This window comes from Sardina pilchardus, chromosome 2 (genome assembly GCF_963854185.1).
Source record: "Sardina pilchardus chromosome 2, fSarPil1.1, whole genome shotgun sequence".
In the NCBI taxonomy this organism is placed as follows: Eukaryota; Metazoa; Chordata; class Actinopteri; order Clupeiformes; family Clupeidae; genus Sardina; species Sardina pilchardus.
This window is the reverse complement of record NC_084995.1, coordinates 15,775,892-15,802,758: the sequence shown is the minus strand read 5'-3', so window position 1 is coordinate 15,802,758 and position 26,867 is coordinate 15,775,892. Positions and strand designations below refer to the sequence as shown.

The window sequence follows — 26,867 nt, the reverse complement described above, 5'->3', positions numbered from 1 at the left end:
TTTCTTATTTTTACAGTATTTAGTGATCCATTCCCATAGTGACAGACTGGCCCTTTAACATCTTCAAAAAGCACCATTATTATTGTTGACAAAGGCAAAAATACACCAGCACCCCGCAGCTGTCTGAGGGTAAATTCCAGGGCTCGCAAGAATTTGGCAAAACCTTGTCATTCCAAGGCACTATGAGCTGTAATGGCTGCCCAAGACTCATTTTCTTTCTTTCGTTGAAGGTGATGATTTGTACAAGTACATTTAATTTTTTTAGTATTATTTTTGTGTGGGAAAGGTAAGAAATATGTCTCAGAAACAGAACAGGGATTTCTTCACGATTGGGCACTGAGGTTACAGTCCAAGAAATACAGCCACAGAAGGCAAAAAAGGAGAGAGGCACCAATGCTGTAGTCACATATGCATCTCGTTCATTCAAAGCTAGAACTTGGCAGGGTTGGAACATGTGAAACAGTTATGAACATGTGGACTAGATCTTCTGATTAAACAGGGAACTGTGAGCATCAATACAATACATAATTTGATAACAAAACTGGTTGATACTGGTTAAGAAAATTAATTTTCCACCCATCTAGGCACACAATACCTAAAGTAACTCTTAAGACCTACAATATATTTTTGATACAGGCCTCCTAGAGAAACGTCCAATAGAGACATTTCAGATATGTGCTTATCAAACAGATAGAACAACATAGGGTGAGCCCTTTGGAAGAAAAATACTGACACTTAAAATTTGACCTGTAGAATGAGCATACATGTGCACAGCATACTGGCATATTTGTATGTGTGTAAGGATACCAGAACCGGAACTGGTCAACAACACGGAATACAAAACGTAAGAAACTGTCCTGTCACCAAGGTTTCTTCTCCACGCATTACGTACACGGCCGAGGAAGTCATGACAAGGGCATTTTGAACTAAGGCAGTCAAATAAGTGCACGCCTCTTCAGAAAGCACACAATACATTTGATAGGGTCACTCACTGTATGTTTGATAGGGCACAAATTGTAGTGTACACCCCAATATGAATACACTACCCCTGGGGTAGAAATTAGTTGTATATATACTGGACGTAGTGGTTGATTTGAGTATCTGAGTCATAAAGATTAACGTCTTAACTGACACCTACGACCTACTGACACCTGTATATATCATTTAAGTCTTGACTTCCCGCCATAACAGTCCTAAAAGGCACACGTGATATAACAGACTGGATGTGGTCAAGAAGCCAACAGTTTGTGTTTTACAAATCAATCGTTTGTCTGTCCAAGGATCTACAGCAACTGTTAAAGCTTTCATGTGTCGAGACTTCATGTTTTCAAACACACAGGACAGGAACCACGGGCCCTCACATCCTTAATGCACATTAAGAACATCCCGGTTTCAAACAAAACCAGTGGGAAAAAAATGTACACGCTGTAAAAATAAAAAAAAAATAAAAATAAAAAGATCTGGCAAAAAGGCCAAAGGGACTGGGCCGTCTCGCCTAAACGAATGCAGGCAGCTGAAACCAATGTCCCATTCTGCTATGAAGCCTTCTGAGGTCAAGGTCCCGACCGATATTATAAAAATGCAACAAACAAAAAAAATGGTAACAAAGTATTACTACTGGTTATAAAAAAACAGAGGATGGATGAAAATGTACCTTAGCTAAAGCTTATAAAATATATAATAATATCAATAAAAATAACAACAATAATAACAATAGTATTGCTTGGTCCATAAAAATCTGTTTCTCTTTAACAGTTCTCAGGGCACCTCTTGCATCACCAGTTCCAGACCTCTGACTAGAAATACAGTCTGTTCAGAGCTCTCAGCATCAAGTAGGTATGTCTTAAGGCCTTGTGTGATGAAACCGTTTGAGGTGGAGGCTGAAAGCTCTCAGGTTTTTTTTTCAGTTTTGATGTTATGATGTTTTGATAAATGCGTCCCCCTTGCCTCTCCCATTAGTGCGCACACACATTTACATACATACACCCCCCCTCCCACACACACACACACACACACACACACACACACAGCTCTCCAGCGCAAGCGTTAGGACACAGACATAGCCGAGGAGGACGAGGAGACACTGCCCGTGCCGAAGCCTGCCTGGCTGTCTGTACTGGAGGGCAGCATAAGGCCTGCTGTGGATGAGGAAGATGACGAGGAGGAAGAGGAGGGTGAGGAAGACGAGGTCCTCAGGATGGCCCCGGCGGCGCCGCAGTGGGGCCGAGGGCCCGGCTCGGGCGTGTAGGTGAAGGTCAGAGCCGTGGAGTAGATGATGCCGTCGTTGCGCACCAGCGTCACAGGCACCTGGACCGGCTGCCGCACCCACCGCCAGCCCTCGCGGAACGCAGAGATGTCAGGCACTACGCAAAGCACACTCTCGCCACACCTGGGGAGACCGGGAGAACAAAATCACTTAACAAGCAACTTAAAGAGAAGCTATGGGCCTATTAGACTGGTGATTGGTAGACAATACAACTGTAAGATGGAGGATTTTGTTGTGTTTGTGAGTCATGACATTGTGTACCAAGAGCAGAGTGAGCCATGGTGGCGTGAATGTTGTACAGGTTAGTATGGAACAGCAGTAAGGAGTGTTCCCACTCTTGAGTGACATGTAAAGTTCCATGACTTTTCTCTGACTTTCCCTGACAAAAATCTACTATATAATGAAGGGTACAATATTCCCACCAAAGAATTTGAAACAGTCGCGTAGTGTTCAAGAATCTTTCACTTTTTTCAGAGCAGGAGATTGGACTAATCACAAGATGGACTAATCACAACTATTCAAGCAAGCAGTAAATAACCTAAGAACCAAATACACACCAATTCTGAGTGGAATTATATTTGACATCGGAAATAATGTAATAACCACATTTCCGGTTATTCCATGACTTTGTCCCATGCATGATCAAATTCCCTGGCTTTCCATGTCTGATATAGACATGGACATGGTATTCCATGATATTCCAGAAATTCCATGACCTGATGTGGGATCCCTGGTAAGACTCTCCAGCTCAATGAGTCACACACGCAGCTCAAAGAACACAGGTGAGCACATCACTCACCTGTACATAGTGTCAGCCTCAACGTCCCCAAACCACACACGCAGGTGGGGGGTGAAGTTCTGACCCGTCAGCTCTAGCATGGCAACATCTCCCCCGCCATTCAGCTGCAAAAGATTCATATTACACTACCATTAGTAACTGACACACACACACACACACACACACACACACACACACACACACACACACACACACACACACACACACACACACACACACACACACACACACACACACACACACACACACACAGCACTAATATTAGATTCTTAATAATGTTAAACAAACAATACATTCTAAATAGTACTAAACAAACACCAGACTGAATAATGTTAAACAAACATTAGACTCTAAAAAAAAAAATGTTAAAACAAACACCAGACTCTGAATAATGTTAAACAAACACAAGACTCTAACACCCTCGATTATAACCATACACCAAGAAAGCCTATGAGCAGAGGCGCCTACCTGTAGGCTCTCCACCACAGGCACGGGGGTCACTGATGTAGGCACGGGGCCCATGCCTTCATAGAAGGTGTACTCGGCTTTGTCTGTGCTGATGATTGTCCATGACGCTCCATCGTTGATCATTTCTTTGTTTGTCTCTTTGGGGCAAGGGGTTGCCTGAAAAAGGACGGACAGCTTTAGAAGGATGCCATAGGTCATGGTTTAAAGTGGGCTTAAGGCCAGGCACCAGAGTAATGTGCTCTACTAATATCACAAATCAGACACAAAGAGATTATAATTTCACACTCACTCATTGTTCATATCGATAAAATGCACAAGTCTGGCTCTTAATGCACCAATCTGGATGTTTAAAAGTGGTTTGAGAAGCCTGACTTGGTCACAGAGAATAAGAACAATGAAATATTGCATTCTGGTCTGGACACATTTCTGGCCACAAGGGTTGTAGCGACTTTTGCGCTGAAACCCACAGTATGTTTTTAGTATATGAACAGCGTCACAAGATCTAGAGACTTCATGTGACAGAAATAATGACAGAAAACTATAATCTGGAAACTCTTCCTTCCACAGGACGAGCTGTTCATAGCATTTGGTAAGTGTGTGTGTGTGTGTGTGTGTGTGTGTGTGTGTGTGTGTGTGTGTGTGTGTGTGAATGTGTGTGTGTGTGTGTGTGTGTGTGTGTGTTTGTGTGTGTGCAATGAATGTGTTGTGAGATGAGTTTTTATACATCTGTGTGTGTGTGTGTGTGTGTGAGGATACACCTTACTAGAGTGGCTCGATCAATTCTTCTACTGAAATGCAAAGACAATAAAGGCAGGCATTCCTTCATTCAGAAAACAATTGGTCTAAAGTCCTTGGAAACATTTGTGAAAAGGTGGCGCGGGAAAAAAAGGTGTGCGGACCTGGAACTGAATGATGCGCTCCTGGGAAAGACACAGGTACATCCTCTCGGTGTCCTTCAGGTAGAAAGCACACTTATGCAGCTGCGACACTGGGTCGTCCGCGTCCATCAGGGCCGTCTGTTTGTCCACTTTACGGATAACCTGAGGACACATCCATGCCACGCAAGTTAGAAACAGGACTGCTCTTTAATAGGGCAGCAGTGACAGTCGGGCTATGCAATTAATACAATTAATTTCAAACACAATTTGGGCTTTAAATGATTAAAAAAAAAAAAAAAAAGTTTTGCATTTTGAACATAAACTGTTAATAAGAAAATTCTCATATAAATGCAGAATTGTTCCATCCTGGAGACCAGACTCTCTGGAGACCAGAGTCTGGCCTAGATCCATTCGCAAATGCATATTTCCTGGTTGGTGGATGCTTGTCTGAAGTTTGCAATCATTGGAGTTCAATCACTAACGTTTGGTAATGGCGTATGTTAACCACGGGGGACACAGCGATAACGATAAGCTTGAAACTTAAATGTAATCGCTCTCGGGAACGCCCTCTGTTCGCTGATTGGGCGGCGGCGCACTAGCCGGAGTAAACAAAAGTGGATCAAGGTATCCCAGACGGAGAACTGAAGGGAAATGGAATTGAGCGGAAAAGCGTAGACAGGCGGAGTCAGGCAAGGATTTTTCCAGTCGATCAGTTATCATTTTAAGTAATCGTGATTTAATTATTGAAGCAATCATGATTAAAAAAAAATCTATAATCAAGCAGCCCTATGGACATGGACATCCATGGTATGGTAAATGACAAACCTTTTGCATTGGCATAATTATAGTGCATGAAAATGCACTATACTGTTATTCCAAGTCTTCTTATTATTACAGTGCATGAAAATGCACTGTACTGTTCTTCCTCGGTCTTCTTCTTCTTCTTCTTATTACAGTGCATGAAAATGCACTGTACTGTTCTTCCTCGGTCTTCTGCTTCTTCTTATTATTCTTCTTCTAACGCACGCAATTCAGCTTCAACCGCTTAACGTAGAAACTCCATTCAAATTTTGTCGCGTAGGTCTTACTTACGCGATGTGGGCTTTGTATTTTTCAACTTTGTAACTTTTATACTTTTTAAACAATTAGTTAAAAACTATTACAATTTCCCCCATAGACTTAACATTGCTCATTATGACATCACGGCAGCAATTAGAATCTTACGCCAGGTGGCCGGCCACCTGGGCACCAACTGTCAGTTTCTCTCAGGCTTTACAATCTCTCTGAAGACTACATATTCTGTTCCCCTGTATCCTCTGCGCACAACAGTATCAAAAGTCCTCCTAATTCCATTCAACTTTATATCCATTCATCTTCTTCAAACCATTCACTCATCCACCCATTCTAAACAGTCTGCCTATCAACATCAATTAGACGCTCTACATTCAACTTTTAAACAATCTACTCTGTCTCAGGCTGGCTCTCTTAAGACTAGCCAGTTAAATTGATTACACCTGTATCTGTATCCACTACTCTCAGTAGAGAGCTGTGTCTCTCCATTCTACAAGAATATAAGGCACATTCCATCCAACATTCTATCCATTCATCTTCTTCAGACCATTCACTCATCCACCCATTAAACTGTCTATCAACATCTATTAAACAATCTGTCTATCAACATCCATTAAACTCTCTGTCTATCAACATTAATTAGACTATCTACATTCAACTTTTAAATTATTTACTCTGTCTCAGGCTTTAAGAGTACTCTGGTTCTCTTAAGACTAGCCAGTTACATTGATTACACCTGTGTCAACTACTCTCAGAGAGCTGTATCAGTGTCTCTCTTAACAAGAATATAAGGCACATTCCATCCAACCTTCTATCCATTCATCTTCTTCAGACCATTCACTCATCCACCCATTAAACTGTCAATCAATATCTATTAAACAATCTGCCTATCAACATTAATTAGACTATCTACATACAACTTTTAAAGTATTTACTGTGGGTCCCTCTCAAGCAGCGTTTATATGTCCTCCCTCGCTCCTCGATCCTCAATGATCTACATAAAGAAAGATAGAAGAAGGGCTAGACTATCCCATTGTTGCCGCTCCATCATTCTTTATGTAGATCAGTGAGGAGCGAGAGAGGACGCGTAAACGCTATATGAGAGGCACCTTCTGTCTCAGGCTTTAAGCATACAATCTCATTAAGACTACAGATCCTGTTTCACTACGTCCTCTGTCCACAACTGTTTCAAAATAAAGGTCCTCACTGCAATAATACACTATTAAATCATTTAACCATTGAAACTACTCAACTATTGAACTGTTCAACCATTCCAACTGTCAGTTATCATCCACTATGCCTCCAGTCAACTACATGAAACCTCCATGTACCTAGCAACCAACATAGCAACCATTAAAATTAAGTGTTTATGACCGTTTCCATAGCAACCAACATGATTATACTGCAGTAACTTCTTGTTTCCTGATAGTGGCCACCATGGATACCCTAGCAACAAATGTTTCAAAATAAAAGTCCTCACTAGCAAGTTAGCTAGTTAGCATGGTTAGCATTGTTAACATAGTTAGCATTTTTAGTATAACTGCAAAAAATCATCAACTAAGTTAGCTAATCAACCTGGTTAGCATTGTTAGCATAGTTAGCATTTTTAGCATTACTGCTAGAAATCATCGGTTAAGTTACCTAATCAACCTGGTTAGCATTGTTAGTAAAGTTAGCATTGCTAGCATAATAAGCATTTTTAGCGTAACTGCTAGAAATCATTAGCTAAGTTAGCTAATCAACATTTTAACATGAATAGAAATCATTAGTTAAGTTAGAACTGGAACGTTTCATCTTTAAAACGTCTACCTTCACACTATCAACTCTCTGTAAACTATGCAACCACTATGTTTACCCTAGCTACACCTTAGTAACCATATCTACATTATCTATCTATTTTTGCATTTTCATGCACTGGTAATTCCTTGGAATTGCATTTCTAGTTATTATTCTTCTTCTAACGCACGCAATTCAGCTTCAACCGTTTTACGTAGAAACTTCATTCAAACGTTGTTGCGTAGGTCTTGCTTATGCCATGCCTGCTTTGTATTTTTCAACTTTGTAACTTTTATACTTTTTAAACTATGAGTTAAAAACTATTACAATTTCCCCCATAGACTTAACATTGCTCATTATGACATCACGGCAGCAATTAGAATCTTACGCCAGGTGGCCGGCCACCTGGGCACCAACTGTCAGTTTCTCTGGCTTTAAGCATACAGTCTCTCAGAAGACTACACATATCCTGTTAAACTGTTTCCTCTGTCCACAACTGTTTCAAAATAAAAGTCCTCAATGCAATAATACACTATTAAATCATTTAACCATTGAAACTACTCAACTATTGAACTCTTCAACCATTCCAACTGTCAGTTATCATCCACTATGCCTCCAGTCAACTACATGAAACCTCCATGTACCTAGCAACCAACATAGCAACCATTAAAATTAAGTGTTTATTACCGTTTCCATAGCAACCAACATGATTATACTGCAGTAACTTCTTGTTTCTTGATAGTGGCCACCATGGATACCCTAGCAACAAATGTTTCAAAATAAAAGTCCTCACTAGCAAGTTAGCTAGTTAGCATGGTTAGCATAGTTAGCATTGTTAGCATAGGTAGCATTTTTAGCATAACTGCAAAAAATCATCAACTAAGTTAGCTAATCAACCTGGTTAGCATTATTAGCAAATTTAGCATTGTTAGCATAGTTAGCATTTTTAGCATTACTGCTAGAAATCATTGGTTAAGTTAGCTAATCAACCTGGTTAGCATTGTTAATAAAGTTAGCATTGCTAACATAATTAGCATTTTTAGCGTAACTGCTAGAAATCATTACCTAAGTTAGCTAATCAACATTTTAACATGAATATAAATCATTAGTTAAGTTAGAGCTGGAATGTTTCATCTTTAAACTGTCTACCTTCACACTATCAACTCTCTGTAAACTATGCAACCACCATGTTTACCCTAGCTACACCTTAGTAGCCATATCTACATTATCTATCTATTTTTGCATTTTCATGCACTGGTAATTCCTTGGAATTGCATTTCTAGTTAAACTTCTTCTTCTAACGCAGCCAATTCAGCTTCAACTGTTTAACGTAGAAACTTCATTCAAACGTTGTTGCGTAGGTCTTGCTTATGCCATGCCTGCTTTGTATTTTTCAACTTTGTAACTTTTATACTTTTTAAACTATTAGTTAAAAACTATTACAATTTCCCCCATAGACTTAACATTGCTCATTATGACATCACGGCAGCAATTAGAATCTTACGCCAGGTGGCCGGCCACCTGGGCACCAACTGTCAGTTTCTCTCAATCTCTCTGAAGACTACATATTCTGTTCCCCTGTATCCTCTGCGCACAACAGTATCAAAATAAGTCCTCCTAATTCCATCCAACTTTATATCCATTCATCTTCTTCAAACCATTCACTCATCCACCCATTCTAAACAGTCTCCCTATCAACATCAATTAGACGCTCTACATTCAACTTTTAAACAACTTACTCTGTCTCAGGCATAAGCAAACACTCTGGCTCTCTTAAGACTAGCCAGTTAAATTGATTACACCTGTATCTGTATCCACTACTCTCAGTAGAGAGCTGTGTCTCTCCACTCTACAAGAATATAAGGCACATTCCATCCAACATTCTATCCATTCATCTTCTTCAGACCATTCACTCATCCACCCATTAAACTGTCTATCAACAGCTATTAAACAATCTGTCTATCAACATCCATTAAACTCTCTATCAACATTAATTAGACTATCTACATTCAACTTTTTAATTATTTACTCTGTCTCAGGCTTTAAGAGTACACTCTGGCTCTCTTAAGACTAGCCAGTTAAATTGATTACACCTGTGTCAACTACTCTCAGAGAGCTGTATCAGTGTCTCTCTTAACAAGAATATAAGGCACATTCCATCCAACCTTCTATCCATTCATCTTCTTCAGACCATTCACTCATCCACCATTAAACTGTCAATCAATATCTATTAAACAATCTGCCTATCAACATCCATTAAACATTCTGTCTATCAACAATAATTAGACTATCTACATACAACTTTTAAAGTATTTACTGTGGGTCCCTCTCAAGCAGCGTTTATATGTCCTCCCTCGCTCCTCGATCCTCAATGATCTACATAAAGAAAGATAGAAGAAGGGCTAGACTATCCCATTGTTGCCGCTCCATCATTCTTTATGTAGATCAGTGAGGAGCGAGAGAGGACGCGTAAACGCTATATGAGAGGCACCTTCTGTCTCAGGCTTTAAGCATACAATCTCATTAAGACTACAGATCCTGTTAACTGTTTCCTCTGTCCACAACTGTTTCAAAATAAAAGTCCTCACTGCAATAATACACTATTAAATCATTTGACCATTGAAACTACTCAACTATTTAACTGTTCAACCATTCCAACTGTCAGTTATCATCAACTATGCCTCCAGTCAACTACATGAAACCTCCATGTACCTAGCAACCAACATAGCAACCATTAAAATTAAGCGCTTATGACCGTTTCCATAGCAACCAACATGATTATACTGCAGAAACTTCTTGTTTCCTGATAGTGGCCACCATGGATACCCTAGCAACAAATGTTTCAAAATAAAAGTCCTCACTAGCAAGTTATCTAGTTAGCATGGTTAGCTTTGTTAGCATAGCTAGCATTTTTAGCATAACTGCAAAAAATCATCAACTAAGTTAGCTAATCAACCTGGTTAGCATTGTTAGCAAATCTAGCATTGTTAGCATAGTTAGCATTTTTAGCATTACTGTTAGAAATCATCGGTTAAGTTAGCTAATCAACCTGGTTAGCATTGTTAGTAAAGTTAGCATTGCTAACATAATTAGCATTTTTAGCACAACTGCTAGAAATCATTAGCTAAGTTAGCTAATCAACATTTTAACATGAATAGAAATCATTAGTTAAGTTAGAACTGGAATGTTTCAGCTTTAAACTGTCTACCTTCACACTATCAACTCTCTGTAAACGATGCAACCACCATGTTTACCCTAGCTACACCTTAGTAACCATATCTACCTTTTTTTTGCATTTTCATGCACTGGTAATTCCTTGGAATTGCATTTCTAGTTTTCTTTTTTCTTTCTTTTTATAGAATCGTTAGCCAATCATTTTCATAATGAATGAATATTTGTAAAAAATGAACAAGCAAGAAAGACTTGTGATGATTGGAATTGGTACCACTTGGACCCGTATGTGGTATGGGCAACGTAGCACTAGTCAGGTGTGCCAAAGCGCCCCCCACAGACTGCTTCTGTTTGCCATTACATAAAATTCAATACATTTTACAGGTGGTAGTCTTTAAGCCCAATTTACGGTTGTGTCCAATCAATGCCGTCGCTGGCTGGCACATTATGGTTACACTAATGAGGTTGTCGGAATATACTGCTCTTACTTCTCAATAACTTTCACAAAATGTGGAGTCGACGCAGAACCGTAAATCAGCCTTTAGAAGGAGTTAAGTATTGGTGTTCGAGCAGAGAGACCCACCAGCCGCGGTAAAGCCATGCCAGTGACTGAGCACACCAGCTTCACCGTCTGACCATAGTGGATGTAGCCATCCCTCACGGTGAACTCCTCCCCCTCGGACTCTTCATCATCCACTACACAGATGACACAGAAGATGAAGGACGTTAATACAAGGAAACGCTGATGTTCATTGCTGATCAGGGAGGAAAACATAGAAAATTGGGACTATATGGGTCTGTGGAGGATCAAAATATTTATTCAAAGACATTTGTGAGGTGTGAGAAAAGACTTTCACTCACAGAGGTGGATGTAGAAGGCTCCCCACTGCTGTGAGCTGGCATGGAAGTTGCCTCCCTCCACATGCAGGTAACGTGTGCTGACTGTTTGAGAGCGGAGGCGGTTGAACAGCGCTACTTTGGTCCCAGACGCAATGCACACTGGATGGGGGGCAGAAGGTGAAGAGGTGAGACAGTACAACTGCACGGTGCACTTAGGGGGAAACCACAGTGGAAAACCAAATTTCCCCTGAACCCACTCTGTGGTGACAACAAAGGACTGGGAGGTTTTAGCGTGTCAAGTTGTCTAAACAATCAGAATGATGCTCATTTGGGTAATATTTTTAGCTTGAATGTTTAGAAACAGACTCAGACAACTTTAAGGTCTGTCATGGCAGAAAATCATCGATTACACAACAACGCAGACAACTGACACAAAAGGATGTATTCTTAAAACAAAATGAAGGTAGCTAGAATATGCTGATTTTAATGACACTATTTGTGTGCAGACTGGCCTAGCGCATATAGAGTGGCAGTGGTATTAAAGGTAGGGGTTGGCCAGGGGGACTTCATAGCGATGACCATGATGATAATGACAAGAAAGATTTATGGGTGGAATCTGCTATGATGTGGTTAGTCTTCCTTAAAGATAAATTAAACCAAGTTGTGATTTTGACAGTAAGCACTGATTCAATACGTGACTTCTAGACAGCTGATACAAAGTCCTTCCAGACAATGAAGCCTCTGAGTTTCCTGAGCAGGAGCAAGCGTGGCTGTGCCTTCTTGTCCATGTCTTGGGAGAAAGACAGGAAACTCTCAATGTCCAAAAGATACTACAAGGCCTCTCCGTGCCCATTTAGCCTCAGTGATTCAACGTGGGGTGGGGGAAATTGGATGTTGCTTGCCTCCCCCCACAACACAACTCTTTGGTCTTGGAGATGTTGAGCTCCAAGAAGCTTTCCCCTAACTAGGACATCAGGGTATCTACTTGCTCGTTGTATGCAGTTAGCAAGTTAGTCGGGTTATAATGATATGGAAATAGGACATTAAAGGAAATCATTTGTAAACTCTATAGGCTACATTTTTCTCTTTTGCATTTTCACCTGACTTATCGCAACAAAGTTACTGTCTACCATCTACATATACTAAACAAACTTGTCACACCCTGACACACATACAATGTATTCAAACATCAGCTTTTCTAATTCCCTTAACTGATCATAAGCATGAAGTAGGCAATCGTAACAACATGAAGAAACCAAAATTACACAAGACACAATTTAACCAATGGGCTGCTCTTTACTCAAAAGGCACAACAAAATAGAAAAACACAATCATGCTGGTCAGATGCAAGTTGCACATGTGACAGAAATCACTGTAGAGACCAAGATCCTACTTACAGTCTGCGTTCTTCAGGGACTGCTTCTTCTTTGAGGGTTTGGAGATGACCTTGATTCTCTTGCTGAGGAAAACCCCAATATCCGCGCTGTTCCCATAGAACATTTTCACCGAAAGCATAAAGTGTTTCCTCTTGTCAGAGTCCGATATATACAGAGTTTTTGCAGTGCAGAAGTTCTGTTGGAAAGTTTGAGACACATATGTTCAGTATTTGTGACATTTGTGGATTATGTTACTTCCTCTATGAGAAAGACTTGTTTTACCTTCCCCTCTAAGTTGAGTTGCTGCATCTCCTGCTCACTGTTGCCGATGCCAATAAAGGCACAAGGCTGTGACTCCTGTTCTGAGCAACCCTCCCTCTCCATCAGCTCCTTCTTCTTCTTCCAGCCACAACCCATCAAGTACACACACGGAGGCGGGCAGAAGAACCTGGACATGAAGGTGCGATTACATACTCAAACATAACCATGCATGAGCACAAAAATCACACGTTTGCTAGCATATAATTATGCAATTATCTATGCAACAACAAGATAATTCACAAACGCACCTTTTTTCGTTTCCATATGATTTCTGTGCAACTTTAGCATGCAATATGAGCACCGTCTGATCACCCCGCTCCTTCAAATAATTGCGCATTGCTTCCCTGTTAAGAAAGGTAACAGAGCTGCTATTTCTATATATTCATGAAATTGACAGAGAAAAAAAAGAGCAGCAAGGTGATCCAAACAGGATGAAAAGATGAAAACCGCTCTTACCTCGTAAGACGCTTTGGCTGAGGTAACTCCCCAAATTTCCTGTAAATTGACACTTAGCGTTAAGAAGTTGTGTAACACCACATGACAAAGTCATTGTTACTGAACTATGTGTGTATCTAATCGTGATGAAGTCAAATAAGCAAATAGTCCATTCATTTTAGAAAACATCAGATCGAAGATTTACAGGTAACTACTACAAGTAATTGCCCAATCATTATGTTTATGATGAACACGTGAAGTAACGTAAACACAGACGCAGAAAAAGAGCCAACAGGAATATCAAAGGCTATCAAAGATCAGTCCACCAGAAGCAAAATGCAAAACAGCAATTATATTTTTGTGTTACTTATTATAGTTACATTGCTAGGTTTCCAGCAGACCAAGGCATCCAACTCGATAGAAAGCTAACTAGGTGCCAGCTAACGTTAGCGTGTAGGGGAAGGTAACCTTAACTTTAACTGTTACACGTCTGTTTTGTTGCCAGCTAAGGTTAATACATGTTACTTAAAATAATCTAACTTATACAGCTATATTTCACTTGCTCTATTATCTTAGTCATCTATCTAGTCAGCGATACACTTTCATCCGAGTGTTAATAAAACTGATATTATCTGGCACTTAGCCCAATGCTATCAACCAAAACTGGAATAACTCATATGTTGAAGTATGCAATCATAGCAAATTTCTGTCAATTCAAATTATGTGACGCTATATATAAGAAGTAGATTTGCTTGTAATAAGAAAAGGGTTGTTAACATTAACGTTAGTTGAGGAAACGCGTAACGCTAGCAAACTGATACTAAGTATGAGCAAACTCGTGAAAAAATGCTCGAAGAAATCGTAGTAACAGTTAGCCAGGCCAGCTAACTTGCTGAGAAACTTGGAAAGCTAACTATTTAGCAGGCTAACTTGCACGAATTTATTCATGGAGTAGGCTGTTCATTGTTGTTTTTAGCAAAATCGGTTGTATCCGAATCCTGTTTCCACTGCGTTAACCAACACGCCTGGAGAACACAAGGTATTGCCTGCAATGGTTTATCTTAAGTAACAATCTGCCACAACTTTTATTTATTTTAACTTATACTTTAATTTCTCTTCGCTATGAATTTCACTACTTACCCTGTCACAACAGGCGCCATCTTCCATAAACTCTCCGAAAACTTCAACGATCGCGAGATTCCCCCTAAAGCAAACAGTTGCACTGAGTGTCGAGGGGAGCATGGAGGGGAGAGAGAGGGGCAAAGGGTGTAGGATGGGGGCAAACTTGCGTGGGAAAATTGCAAAAACACGCGAGAAAAGAAATCTCTCATGATAGGTAACCACAGGACTCCTCCCTAACCCATCGCGAGATTGCGGTAAGACGCAGTAGGCCTTGTGTGAAAACAAACAGATGAAAGCTCAAATTCCCACAGCATTTAACTGAAGTGGACCTCCTTGCTCAAATGCACTGACCATGCACAGATAAAATGCAGTGACCGTTAAGTTACCCACCATAAAACAGCTTTTTTTTTTTTTTTTTTTTTTTTTAATTGATTGATTATTAGGGCTATTGTTCCTAAATTGAATGCATGCTCATATCATTGTCGGCTATTTTTTTTTTTGTCTTTTAGGCTACACAACACAATGTTGGTAGAGGTAGCTCAATACAGTAAATGAGAAAAAAGAAATTAAAAACAACAATAGGCTAGTCTGTTCTAGCTTGTGTGTGAGCTACCACTGAAGTAGGCCCACTAGCCCTAAAAGTCTGTCCATTCCCATTTCAATAAAATATCACAATATGACATTTATTGAACTCTTTCTCAAAATTCTCATAAAGCCTGGCCTTTTAAAGTATTTTTTCATTTACTTGCCTATCATAGACAAACCAAAAGGTTAATTTTGTTTCCTGAGTCTACGGTCAGCCTACTACACATGGGCATGGGTGTAGCCTACTTCTTCTTCTATCTGGTTTTATCCTGGCTGCCACTAGATGACACAATTGTGTGCTTTTCAAACTTTTGGATTCTTTCTGCTCTGCATTACCTTCTTCTTTCATTCTTTTATATCAACTAACTCAAAGCTGCTCTGACACTGTGATTTCTATAAGCAGAAAAAGAGCCTTAGGCGAATCCTTATTGACAGACACAACAATAATGTCATCAGTCAGTCAGTCAAAACTGTTTTTTTCATGATAAAAATGTTGACCTCAGACCTCCCTTTCACATGGATCACATTCTTATTAGTAGCTATATCACATACGTTTACATGATTGTGATCTGTAATCTGTGCTTTAAAACCCATTGTCTTGGTGGGCTTTACGTTTACCATACAGTCTACACAAATAGTTAATAGTTGCAAAGACCAAAACATGTGCACAGTAGAATAATCCCATAGGTCCCCAATCTACAAATCACACACAGATATTCATTAAACCAATTTGAATATGTGTTGTATTTTAGTTTTCAAATAACAATTGGCATGTTCAACATGGATAGAATATCACATCAGAGCATTTTTAGAGTGTACATTTATGTTTGGTAGGTTTACAGCGGTTAGGAACCAAAAGGTTAGAATAGAATGGAATCAATAAGAAAGAACTGAAAATGATAAGCAAAACAAAAACCGAGATTGAAACTCAATTCTCATTCTGTTTCACCAGAGCAATGTTCCTGTTCCACCTGTTGAAACCTTGTGATTGATCTTGTTGTGGAAAATATCAATAACTCGTATAGATATTATTAATATTCTTTTTTCATTAGTTAAGATTAAAAAAAAATACCACTTGAAAACATTTTTAGTTGTGGCTTATGTGGAACTTGCTTTAGACAGTCAGGCATGTAGAAGTCTGGCTATAGAAATTCCTGCATGTGCGCTTACACAAGTGATTTCACAATACCTGATCTTGGCTTAAGACGGAGACTATATTGAGGAGACTCAGTACTGAAAACATACAATGCGGGTCTTGCCAATATGGCAGTTGTCTACACATATCCCGCCCCTTCCATTGCAAAAAAAGTGGCCATGTTAATACATTGTGCAATCATGTGGTGTGTTGTGAATACATCATGCCATGTGTGATTTCGTCACTGGAGCAAGGTTGGTGTCATGAAGCCTGAATAGATGCCCAATAAGTTGGTTATGGTTATAGTTGCGGGATTTGGCAGATGCTTTTTGTCCAAAGCAACGTACAGTGCAAATAAAAACAATAGTTAATTTAAAAGTTGGTCAGACTATTAGGGAGAATAGCAATAATAAACAATAATGTCCACTCATATACTGTAATAACAATAACAATGGCATGGTAAGGCTATTAAGCAATAACAATAATAAATGTCAATTAAATCAACGGCCAAATGAAAATAAACAATATTATAATATACAAAACAGAATCCAAGTGTTTAATCAACTCAGTGCATGTTGAACAGATATGCCTTTAGATCCCTCTTGAAAGACCCAAAAGGAACAGAGATACTGGGCAACTCATTCCACCGACATGGAGCCACTGAGGAAAAGAGTCTTGAATTTGACCTGTTTACATGGGGTGCGTATATGTTCTGATCAGGTGCCTTGAAGCACTTTAGAATCTTCGAGTAGCCGTTTCTCGAGAAGATATAGCAGGCTGTCTGATTGACCGTATATGGCTGTTTCATCGAAATAGGAATGGACTACGCCACCTTTTTCATTACGATTAAAATTCTGATTGAATCAGGTATTTTTTTTTATCTCGATTGAGCTGTTATATGACAGTTTTATTCTGATTGAGCCGATTCCATTTGTACGATTAAATATGTCCATGTGAATGTGGCAAGTGTAGTTTTTTCCTTGTCAGCTATTGCTCTCTTTTATGTCCATGCCAGTCTGTCATTCAAGATACAACTGTACTCATTATTAAATCATTATAGCTTTATCTGGTCAAAGGTCTGATTAGTGCTTTCCAGGAGAAGTCCCTCCGTCATGGTACAATTTTAAGCTGAGTGCCAAACCAAAGACCAAAGTTAGCAAACATCAATGGCCTCCTTCATTAACTTCACCAAAAAAGCAGCATGTGCTGTTTTTCACTGAAAACATGTCACAATGTATCACATAAAATGTATTATGTGTAGAAATGAATCTATTCTTACACAGTAGCTCGCAAAAGTATTCAAACCCCTTGCAAATCATCACAATTTTCTTCTTAATATTTTCCCAATCAGTGTTTTCAAATTAATACATTTGAACTATACACCAATTAGCATTTGTAAGAGGGATTTACAAACTAACACTTGGAGGTCCCGGGCCATTTCAGGCACTTTGAGGCAGTCAGCTATACCTTGAGATTTTTAAGTTTTTCATCTAACTAAAAACACCTATGCAAAAGTGGCACATATGGTTATATTCTAGAGATCCTCCTCGATAATTATATGAGAGTAAAGTGGATGTAATGAAATTAGTTTTTATTATAATTCAGTGTAAACACAACTATTTAAAAAATGATTTTCGAATGTCAGAGGTCAAAGGTAAAAAAAAACACTATGAATATATCGAGCTAAGACTTTTGACGTTTGTACCTTGAATACAACGGTGTTGGCTCAAAAGAACATTCAAAAATGTTATGTAGTTTTACTACAAATTAGAAAAAAGTCAGACTAAATGGGTCACTTAGTGAGTGTTTCTTTTAAATGCAAATTAAAACGGTTTCAGGAAACCTGAATCCCTTTCATAAAGGGAAAAAGAGTTACAGTACTTGAACAGTGGTGGACTCAGGGTGTCTGGACAAAAGGGGTGGAAAAATGAATAGGGTATCTATCATATACAATGAGACTGGGGTGAGGACCCCTGTTAACACAACTCGTGCAGTGTCATCAGTGTAGACCTATAGTATTTATACAGTACATGTCCTCACAATCTTGCTCAACCTCTTGCTCAACCTCTTCCTCATCTTTAGATTTCATCTTCAATGATACCACAAAACTCTCGCTTAGGCAGCGTGCCACACACTGTGGGACTCTCACAAGTGGCAAGAACCAGACATTTTGTCAGATGTCTTGAACCTATTCCTACATGTTCACAGTCATACAACAAACAAACAAACAAACAAACAAGCAAACAAACAAACAAACAAACAAACAAAACAAAAAAAAACAGAAAAACATCTTAATAATGTTATTTTAAATCAGTACCATTGTTTATGCATCTGTGTATGCATGCAGGGGATGGCCAGAGGCAGGAGATCATTTATCAAGTTGTGCAGAACATTTTTCTTTTTTCGTCTTGAAGTCCATTAACATAGGTCTAGTTCAAATGGCAGCTGTGATGTGATGTCAATTAATATTAAATTAACAGGGGTGTAAAAGTTCGGCTTCAGGAAGTAAAACTCCTGCTACATTTTTGTTCCAACCGCTCACTTCATCAACTGATTCTAACTCACAGCTCTTAAGCCAGGTAAAATCAGGTAGTTAGGTAAATCACCTGTGTTTGTATCTCTGCAAATTAGGAACATGCATGTAGCCTAGTAGCAAACCAGACCCTGGAATCTTTCAGATTAAGAGTCTGGCCACGAATAATGAAAATGGCCCAACTCAAGGGGCGGCGCCAAGTATGCATTTGAAAATCTCAATGCACGGCACACAATTGGATAACACTACGACCAAAAACGAAAGTTGTAGCGCTGTTGTCATCAGTTTAGCTCACCCACTCCTTTTTTGGTTACCAGATGGTTGGGGTAAACGTTTGGGTGCATCATTGCATGGTCAGAGTATCTTTGAATTGTACTGAATTTGATACACCAGTGCACTTTTCAAAAAAAGTTTGGATGGAGCCAAGAAAATGCTATAAATGTTATTACAGTATAAAGGAAATAGATGAAGGATTAGTTTACACCTAATTACTGTAGGGTAACTGCCATCATGATTGTGTATTTAAAAAGAGCATCCCAGAAAGACAGAGTATATTAGCAGTAAGAGGTATTCATCACTCTGTGTAAACATGTGGACAAATTACTTGAAAGAATGTAATTATTATATAATGCTTCTTAAGATGAAATTGCAAAGTATTTGGGGAGTTCATCATCTACAATACATTCAAATATTCAGAGAATCCAGTGAATCTTTGCAAACAAGGGACAGAGCTGAAAAATGATATTGGATGGCTTTGGTCTTTTGGACCTCTTTTTTTACTGCCTCAAACCAGACCTGTTTCTGTTATAAAAATAAATACTTGGGCACAGGTAAACCTAGCCATTGTTTATGAACACAGTTTAATAGTCAATTCACAAAGGTGTAAACCAGACAAAAGAAGGAATTGTATTGACAAATTGTTTATGATACCATTGTCTTATCTGGGCCTGAACTCATTTAAAATGGACTGAGTGATGATTGCCTACAGCATGTGTATCTTGTACATCTGACACAATCAAATATGAATGATGTTTCCAGGTTTTGAGCAACATACTGTATACTGCTATGCAGGCAATGTCTTTTTCAGGGCAGACCTTGAATATTTCAGGAAAACAATGGGCAAATTAATTCTGCATCAAATTCTAAATGAACTCATATTTTCTATGAAATAGTCAGAAGTTTAGTTTTCAACATTGGATAATGTTGTCTATGTCCCTTTTGCAGCTTGTATATTTAAAGTTTACACAATTTACACAACATCCCAACTTTTTCTGATTTGGGATTGTATCATGAAAAGTCAAAATTGCATTAGCAACATGTCTATATCACAAGATAACATTTAATAAGATAAAGTGATGATTGAGGACAGTTTTCATTCAAGATCATATCAGGCAAACACAGCACATTGCACTGGTAATTGAGTCCATAAACAACTGATTGATTTTGAATCTACACAAAATATGCACTCAGTGTTCTTAGTCTTGTTGTCACGTGCCCGCCCCTCTGTAAATCAGTAAGTGTGTCCTCTAATAACCATGGAATTTATCTAATAATGTCATGTCATAACATTTTATTGCCCCTGTGTTAACATAGTCCTATTGACTTTCACGCACATGTCAGGATTGGTCCGATCCAACAGCTACCCCCTGCCCTTAGTTCTAATACTTTGGACGCAGCTGTTTTCAAGTGGGTTGCTAGATAACAACCATAAAGATAGAGAGGACTATTGACTGTACATATTCTGCATCCATTAATTAATCACCCCTTTCTATGAGTTTTCCATATTCATTGCCTCCACAGCAGACAGCCAACTGGCCACGAAAGTAATAAAGAGGGAGGGAGTGTTTCTTAACCATAAATGTCAAACAAGAGTAAATGTGATAGGCCTATACTGCATGCAAGCTAAGGGATAGCGAGAGAGAAATGGTTAACTTTAGGTCCCATTATACTTACTTTTCAATGTTTATCTTTAAGTCAAAATAGACCTATGGGTTGCACAAAATATGTCCCTGAAGCTATTTCCAAAAACATCCCCTCAGATTATACATTTTCAGCAGCTCCATTCTCACCAGTTTCAGTCCATTTCAGAATAGGCTGTTTCAGTCTGTTGGCTTCAATGCAAATGAGCTGTTGATGGCCACAACCCACTCCGGAACTGATTCCATGTTTACATCAACTGGCAGCATGGTCATAAGTCATTGGAGGATTCTCCGCCAGAAAGCGGTTGCTTCCAGGATAGGGTAGGCTTGGCTAGGCTGCGTTATTCGGCCTTCAGCTTCATACCTATGGCCAAATTGCAACCGCGGGGATATCGTTTACCAAACCTGCTTCCACTCGTGGCATATTGCTTATATATGCCAACAACATAAAAGACGTTCAGATATTTTGCGTAGCCTAGCTACTGGCTACGACCAACATGGAGGATCTTTGACAGGAAGTTCCAAGCCTAGTGGGTGGGCATTTTCAGATGGGGGTGCGTAATCAATGCCCTATACGGCTCTGGGGGTAGTAATATTCAAATTTCCCTTATTGTGACGTCTCAATAAGGGAGATTTCTGACTAGCTCACAGAAGCGCATTTCTGACATCAACCTCTCTAAATTAGCGCAATAAAACTTAACGCATGGTTTTGTTTCCCAAATACACCCAAGTACAAAAGTACTGAAAAAGTTAGTTTTGCATAATATGGCCCCTTTAATATTCTTTTTTTAACCATGTGACTGTTTTGGTCATGAGATCTCCTGCATCTCATAGACAATATGTGACATTATTTTCATCCACTCTGTGATTTGTGTTGTCAAAGGGTTAAAGGAAACACATTTACAGCAGCCTTTGTATGGATTTGTAACACATGATGGTCAGGAGTTGCACCATGAGCACGAGATTGTTCATCAATACCCAAATCAATGTCAGTGACACTGAGTGCCCTAGAGCTGGATGTGGTGCGACAAAAACCCTCTCATGTCAATCTGGGCTGCATCTATATGAAAAACTCTCTTATGTTAATCTGGGCAGTATCTATGGAAAAACCCTCTCATGATAATCTGGGCTGCATCTATATGAAAAACTCCCTCGTGATAATCTGGGCTGCATCTATATGAAAAACCCTCTCATTATAATCTGGGCAGCATATGAAAAACCCTCTCATTATAATCTGGGCTGCATCTATATGAAAAACTCCCTCATGATAATCTGGGCTGCATCAATATGAAAAACTCTCTCGTGATAATCTGGGCTGTCTCTATATGTCAATCTGGGCTGTTTGTCACTTCAGCCAATATAATGACAACATCTTAACATCTTCTTGGGGTGTCCTTTAATTCCTCTTTTTAGGGATGGTTAAATCTGGAATTTATACACATTGCCCCTCTACTGAAATCTTGTATCAGAGGAGCAATGGAAAACCTGAAAATGTCATATTAGCCATATGAAGTGTCATAAAGGCCTTTAGCTAGACTAGCCACCAAGGATCGGACTTGGGTGTTCAATTGACTTTTCACTAATCTATGTCTAAGCCCGTAACACTTGTATTGCCTAACAGCAAATTAGGAACGATGATCAGCTCTTGTTTCCCCTGCCAGGTAGTGTAATCATCATGGGCCATAAACAAGGGGCATTTATCTAGGACATGTGCCGGTGATGATCAGCTATCAATTTAAAAGAACATTTACTCATTATGTTCAAGCCACTTAACGGTCAGTCACCTGTGATTAAATTATGATAGAACAATTTAAACACTCATGTTGATTTGTTTTACAAATGTCTAATTCAGTTGTCTGGGTAGTTTATGTAAGTTGATCTAAGAGAAAATACAAGAGCATACTTGGGAATTGTCTTTATGAACTTCCTCTTGAAGAATTAAATTTCATATTGAAATTAGACAACATTTTGACCATTCAAATAGAAATCCTGATGGGAAACATTTGAAATGTGTATGTAATCTGCTGCTGTGCATAAAAGATTGATTCTCTAGAGGGGGGTGGATTAACTCATGATTTGCATGAGGCATATGACTAAAGTTTATGGAACATTTGCATTTGTTGTTTCCACATACATGTTAAACTTTGCCCTGATGACATAACACTCTGATCCGCTGATCGGGAATTTTTCCTTGATTAGGATGATTTTACATTGCATTGCACAGTGGATGGAAACACAACACATGCAGTTGCCCATTATATTTAGCTATATTTATACAGTGTATGCGACCTTAAAACATCCTCCTTAAAAACTATTCCAGCAGTCCTTTGCAATACAGTGTGCATGCTGTGGCAGACAAGGAAAGCAAACTTGTAGCTTCCATACTGTAACTTCAGTTTCACAATTGGATGGATCATGTTGAACTTTTATTTTCTGATTACAAGAGAGTCCTACACTTTTGTAAGCTAGTTTGGTGATTTTAGTGGAAGTATCACACAAAATGCTTTTGGTGGCAGGTTCAAAGAAATATTATGTTGTCTGAGATGCAAACAATTTTTTTAGTTTCCTGGAAAGTGATATGCCTGCAATATAGTAATAAAGTTCAAGATAAATATCTGGGAATCGACCTAAGCACCTGGCAAATAGGGTTCTGAAAGATCATCCTGGCCATCCCTTAACCAACAGTCTGAGGCCATAAGACACTGCAGAAAGGCCCAAAGCTAGATAGCAGGGGATGAGTCCAATTCAGACAGACATTTCTGTTGACACAGCTACCTTTATGACCTTTAATATGTTTAGTTTCACCTTGAGCAAGGCATACCAACAGATGACACATTCACATGGAACTTATCCAGCTTTCTCAGACTGTCAAGACATAGCTGACCTTCCTTACACAGCATATTGGTATTGCAATCAAAGCTCAACTTGTTATCAATTATAGTCTGCAAGTACTTGTCTGCAAGTATAGTCTGCAAGTACTACAAATCGATTGTTTCTTTGCCCTAACCTTTGTATTTGATAGAAATTGATGCACATGTCTTTGGCTTTAGTCACATAGTCCATGACAAAACAGAGTGATGTCCCATCCTCACAGTGATGTTCAGTCCTTCCGAGCTCACTATGAACAAACCTCATCTGTGATGTTCTCCATGTGTCGTTATCGATCTCAGTGCTAGTCATCACCGGATGGTAAAGAAGAGGAGAGAGGTAGCCTGGCACGCCCTCCCAGTGACGTAACACCTTGGCCGTTGCTGTCGCTAATCGGGAAGGATTTCTGAATTCCCCAAATCTGCGGAACTGCCCCCTTTGGTCGAGAACCAATCAACTTTGAGCAGCTCCAACGGCTCTGGGTAGAGGCGTGTTCAAGGCAGAGGAAAGAGTGTTGTTTTTGGTTTAAACTCGGCAAACCGCTTTCTGACATCGACCAGTAGCAAATTGAGGCACTTAAAGGAGGCGGGTCAACCAAGCGCTTGGAGAAACCGACGTAGCACGGGCTCTTGGTCAGACTAAAGTCTTGCAGAGCCTTTCAAGTCGATGGTAATCAGGCTAGGAGAGAGGACCCCTGAACCCTGATCTAGTATGTTAAAGGTAGTCCAGTCTTGGTGTAGCCACGGGTGTGCTCGGGTGTGCCTGGGACACGTAATCATCGGCCTGACACACCATTTTGGCAAACATTGATAGCTTACATCAGTCAATTGGTTACACAGTCTTTGCTAATCAATAAACAAAGCAGTTCACTGTGTTGATTTATAGACCTATAATAAAACCTATTGTAAAATCATCCATAAAATAGGCGCTGAATTCTGAATTTTTGCTATACCTTAAAATAGCTTAATGGCTTAGAACAACTTAGAACTTCATTTGAGTTTAAAAATGAATCAATATGCCGCCTCTGAAAGTGAATTATTCAGATTGCGAGTAGCATATTTCAACATGCGTTTTTTGATGTGTTTTGTCATTACATGATCACGTTCATTTTGTGAGCACTACAGGCTATAGAGTAAAAGTAGTCAGAGAAGCTGGCTGCATGGGCTACCTCAAAGAGACTAAACCCAGAGATGACCAGAGCACTCAGATAACTTATAAACTTACTTTATTGTGGTGCACAGGCACACCTTAATTATATTTTGTGGCTACGCCCCAGCAGAGCAATGTGCATTTACTCTCACTCTCTGAGATCTGTTTGTGACAATGACTATTCACAGTATAGACTGAGATCACATCAGTAAGTTTTGTTTCTGGACAACGATGTACTGTATGTCAAGTCTTGTATTAAACATGTTCAACTCTTGGGCCAGAGTTGTACGACCTCCTGTAATACGTCCCCCACCCTTTCGTTGTCCTTATAGTTTAACCCCACCACCACGCTGAGCCTAATCTGTTATTGCTCAATTTGTTTCACATTGTTATGCTCGATTTTTTTATGGTTATGTTTATGGTTATGGGATTTGACAGATGTTTTTGTCTAAAGCGACATACAAATCAAAACAATGCAATAATTCAATTTAACAGTTAACAATTTGAAAAATGTGGTCCGACTACATTAGGGAGAATAGAATAGCTATAATAAACAATGTCAATTCAAGCAATAATCTAATGAAAATAAACAATGGAATACAATGTAATACAAAAAAAATCTTGTCTTAATGTAAGTGAATAACTGGGGAAGTTTTGTGGTGATACATAAAAGTTTAAAATTATATGGCGTTTTTAATGCAATAGTACACCATTTTCAAGACCCAAAATGACTGCTTTAATGACTTCTGAAAATTGTCAAACAAAGATTTCCTGATTCTTCAGGTTCTAAGGATTCCAAAAATATATAGTTTTCATAATCCCCAAAAAAATTGAACGAAATTACACAAGGAAACTGACTAATATCAAATTAAAAACTAATAGATAGGCTAATGCCAATTCAAGCAATGGCCTAATGAAAAAACATTACTACATTATACAAAGTTTTATGTATTACAAACCATAATCCATAAGAAGCACTTAACAGACTAAGTGCATGTTAAACAGATTGCTTTGATATTGATGTGTTTTCATTTATATTCACATCTTTAGGTGAGCTTATTCATGGTTTTTTTTGTATGGATGCATACAGTTCTCTCTCTATGTGTGTGTGTGTGTGTGTGTGTGTGTGTGTGTGTGGGTGTGTGTGTGTGTGTGTGTGTGTGTGTGTGTGTGAGTCTGTGTGTCTGTGTGTCTGACTGTGTGTCTGTGTGTCTGTGTCTGTGTCTGTGCGTGCGTGCGTGCGTGCGTGCGTGCGTGCGTGCGTGTGTGTGTGTGTGTGTGTGTGTGTGTGTTCTGAATTCCACTAGGCCTATTAGTTTGTTTTTCATTTGACATCACACACAGATTAGTTTATACCATCCAAATAAGTAAGAGATAATGAATTGTCCAGTGATCTGTATCGGAGAATAAGGAACATTCTTGCTTCATCCTGAATGGATTTGTTTTCTGAAAATGATCAGAATGATACATTAGCCCACTTACTGTATTACATGGCTAGGCTACTTGCCAAAACGAGTCAAGAAGCTTCACAAAATGGGTCTTTTAGAATTACTTGAAAATTTCAGGTGTTATGTTTTAACATATTACTTGCTGACATTCACTTTCCATCACGATAAGCAAATCAACTACTCGTGGAATGATGAAAGACATGATTCAGAGCATAGAACATCAAATAAGCAGTGTTTCCCAACCTTTTTTCCTTGAAAGCCCACTTCCCCGTGTCTAAGACAAGCCAGGGCACCCTATACCCGAACTCCTACCTGCTACACACACAAGACATTGTTTTATTGAACTGTCGGGGTTCGGGGATGAATTACCAAGGTTTATGCAAGCTATGAATTTACATGTGGAACAAAAATATGTTTTAATTTGCAGAGATTTTGCAGAGTTTTGATTATCCGGGTGTGTTATTGGAATTTTATACATTTAGTGTGTGCAAATATAATTTTGGTAATCTCACAACCTCAGCCCAGGCAACATTGTGAGGACCCCCTGCAATCTCTGGCGGCACCTGTTGGGGTCCCCAGATCCTAGGTTGGGAACCATGGAACACTCTACAGCATTAAGAAGAGCCATGTAACAAACCAGCATGTTGCACATAATGTTGCGTTTACTCTCCTTACAAAAAGTCCAACAACATAATATTTAATATTTA

The 26,867-nt window shown here is 39.2% G+C and overlaps 1 protein-coding gene across 2 annotated transcripts; it reads right to left on the bottom strand.

The window, feature by feature from the left end:
• On the bottom strand, window positions 1-14,634 carry rbpja (recombination signal binding protein for immunoglobulin kappa J region a). 2 transcript variants are annotated; one of them, XM_062520485.1, is made up of 11 exons: window positions 14,542-14,634; window positions 13,423-13,461; window positions 13,215-13,310; window positions 12,928-13,093; window positions 12,667-12,841; window positions 11,291-11,428; window positions 11,013-11,125; window positions 4,433-4,573; window positions 3,534-3,689; window positions 3,066-3,169; window positions 1-2,389 (listed from the first exon to the last, which is right to left on the bottom strand). In XM_062520485.1, the coding sequence occupies exons 1-11, from the start codon at window positions 14,559-14,561 to the stop codon at window positions 2,047-2,049; spliced, it is 1,491 nt and encodes a 496-aa protein (XP_062376469.1). In that variant the 5' UTR covers window positions 14,562-14,634; the 3' UTR covers window positions 1-2,046. The 2 variants fall into 2 exon arrangements, with proteins under 2 accessions (XP_062376469.1, XP_062376468.1); XM_062520484.1 differs by lacking the exon at window positions 14,542-14,634 and adding an exon at window positions 13,782-14,493.
• Window positions 14,635-26,867: the final 12,233 nt, after the last annotated feature.

What these genes read in the sequence shown, in the direction of transcription:
- rbpja (XM_062520484.1), bottom strand. Translation starts at nt 13,810, where the DNA reads ATGCCTTGGTCTGCTGGAAACCTAGCAAT. An exon ending in TCTGCTGGAAACCTAGCAAT is followed by an intron (nt 13,462 to 13,781) that starts GTAACTATAATA and finishes GTCAATTTACAG; the next exon opens with GAAATTTGGGGAGTTACCTC. An exon ending in AGCCTTCTACATCCACCTCT is followed by an intron (nt 11,126 to 11,290) that starts GTGAGTGAAAGT and finishes TCATCTGTGTAG; the next exon opens with TGGATGATGAAGAGTCCGAG.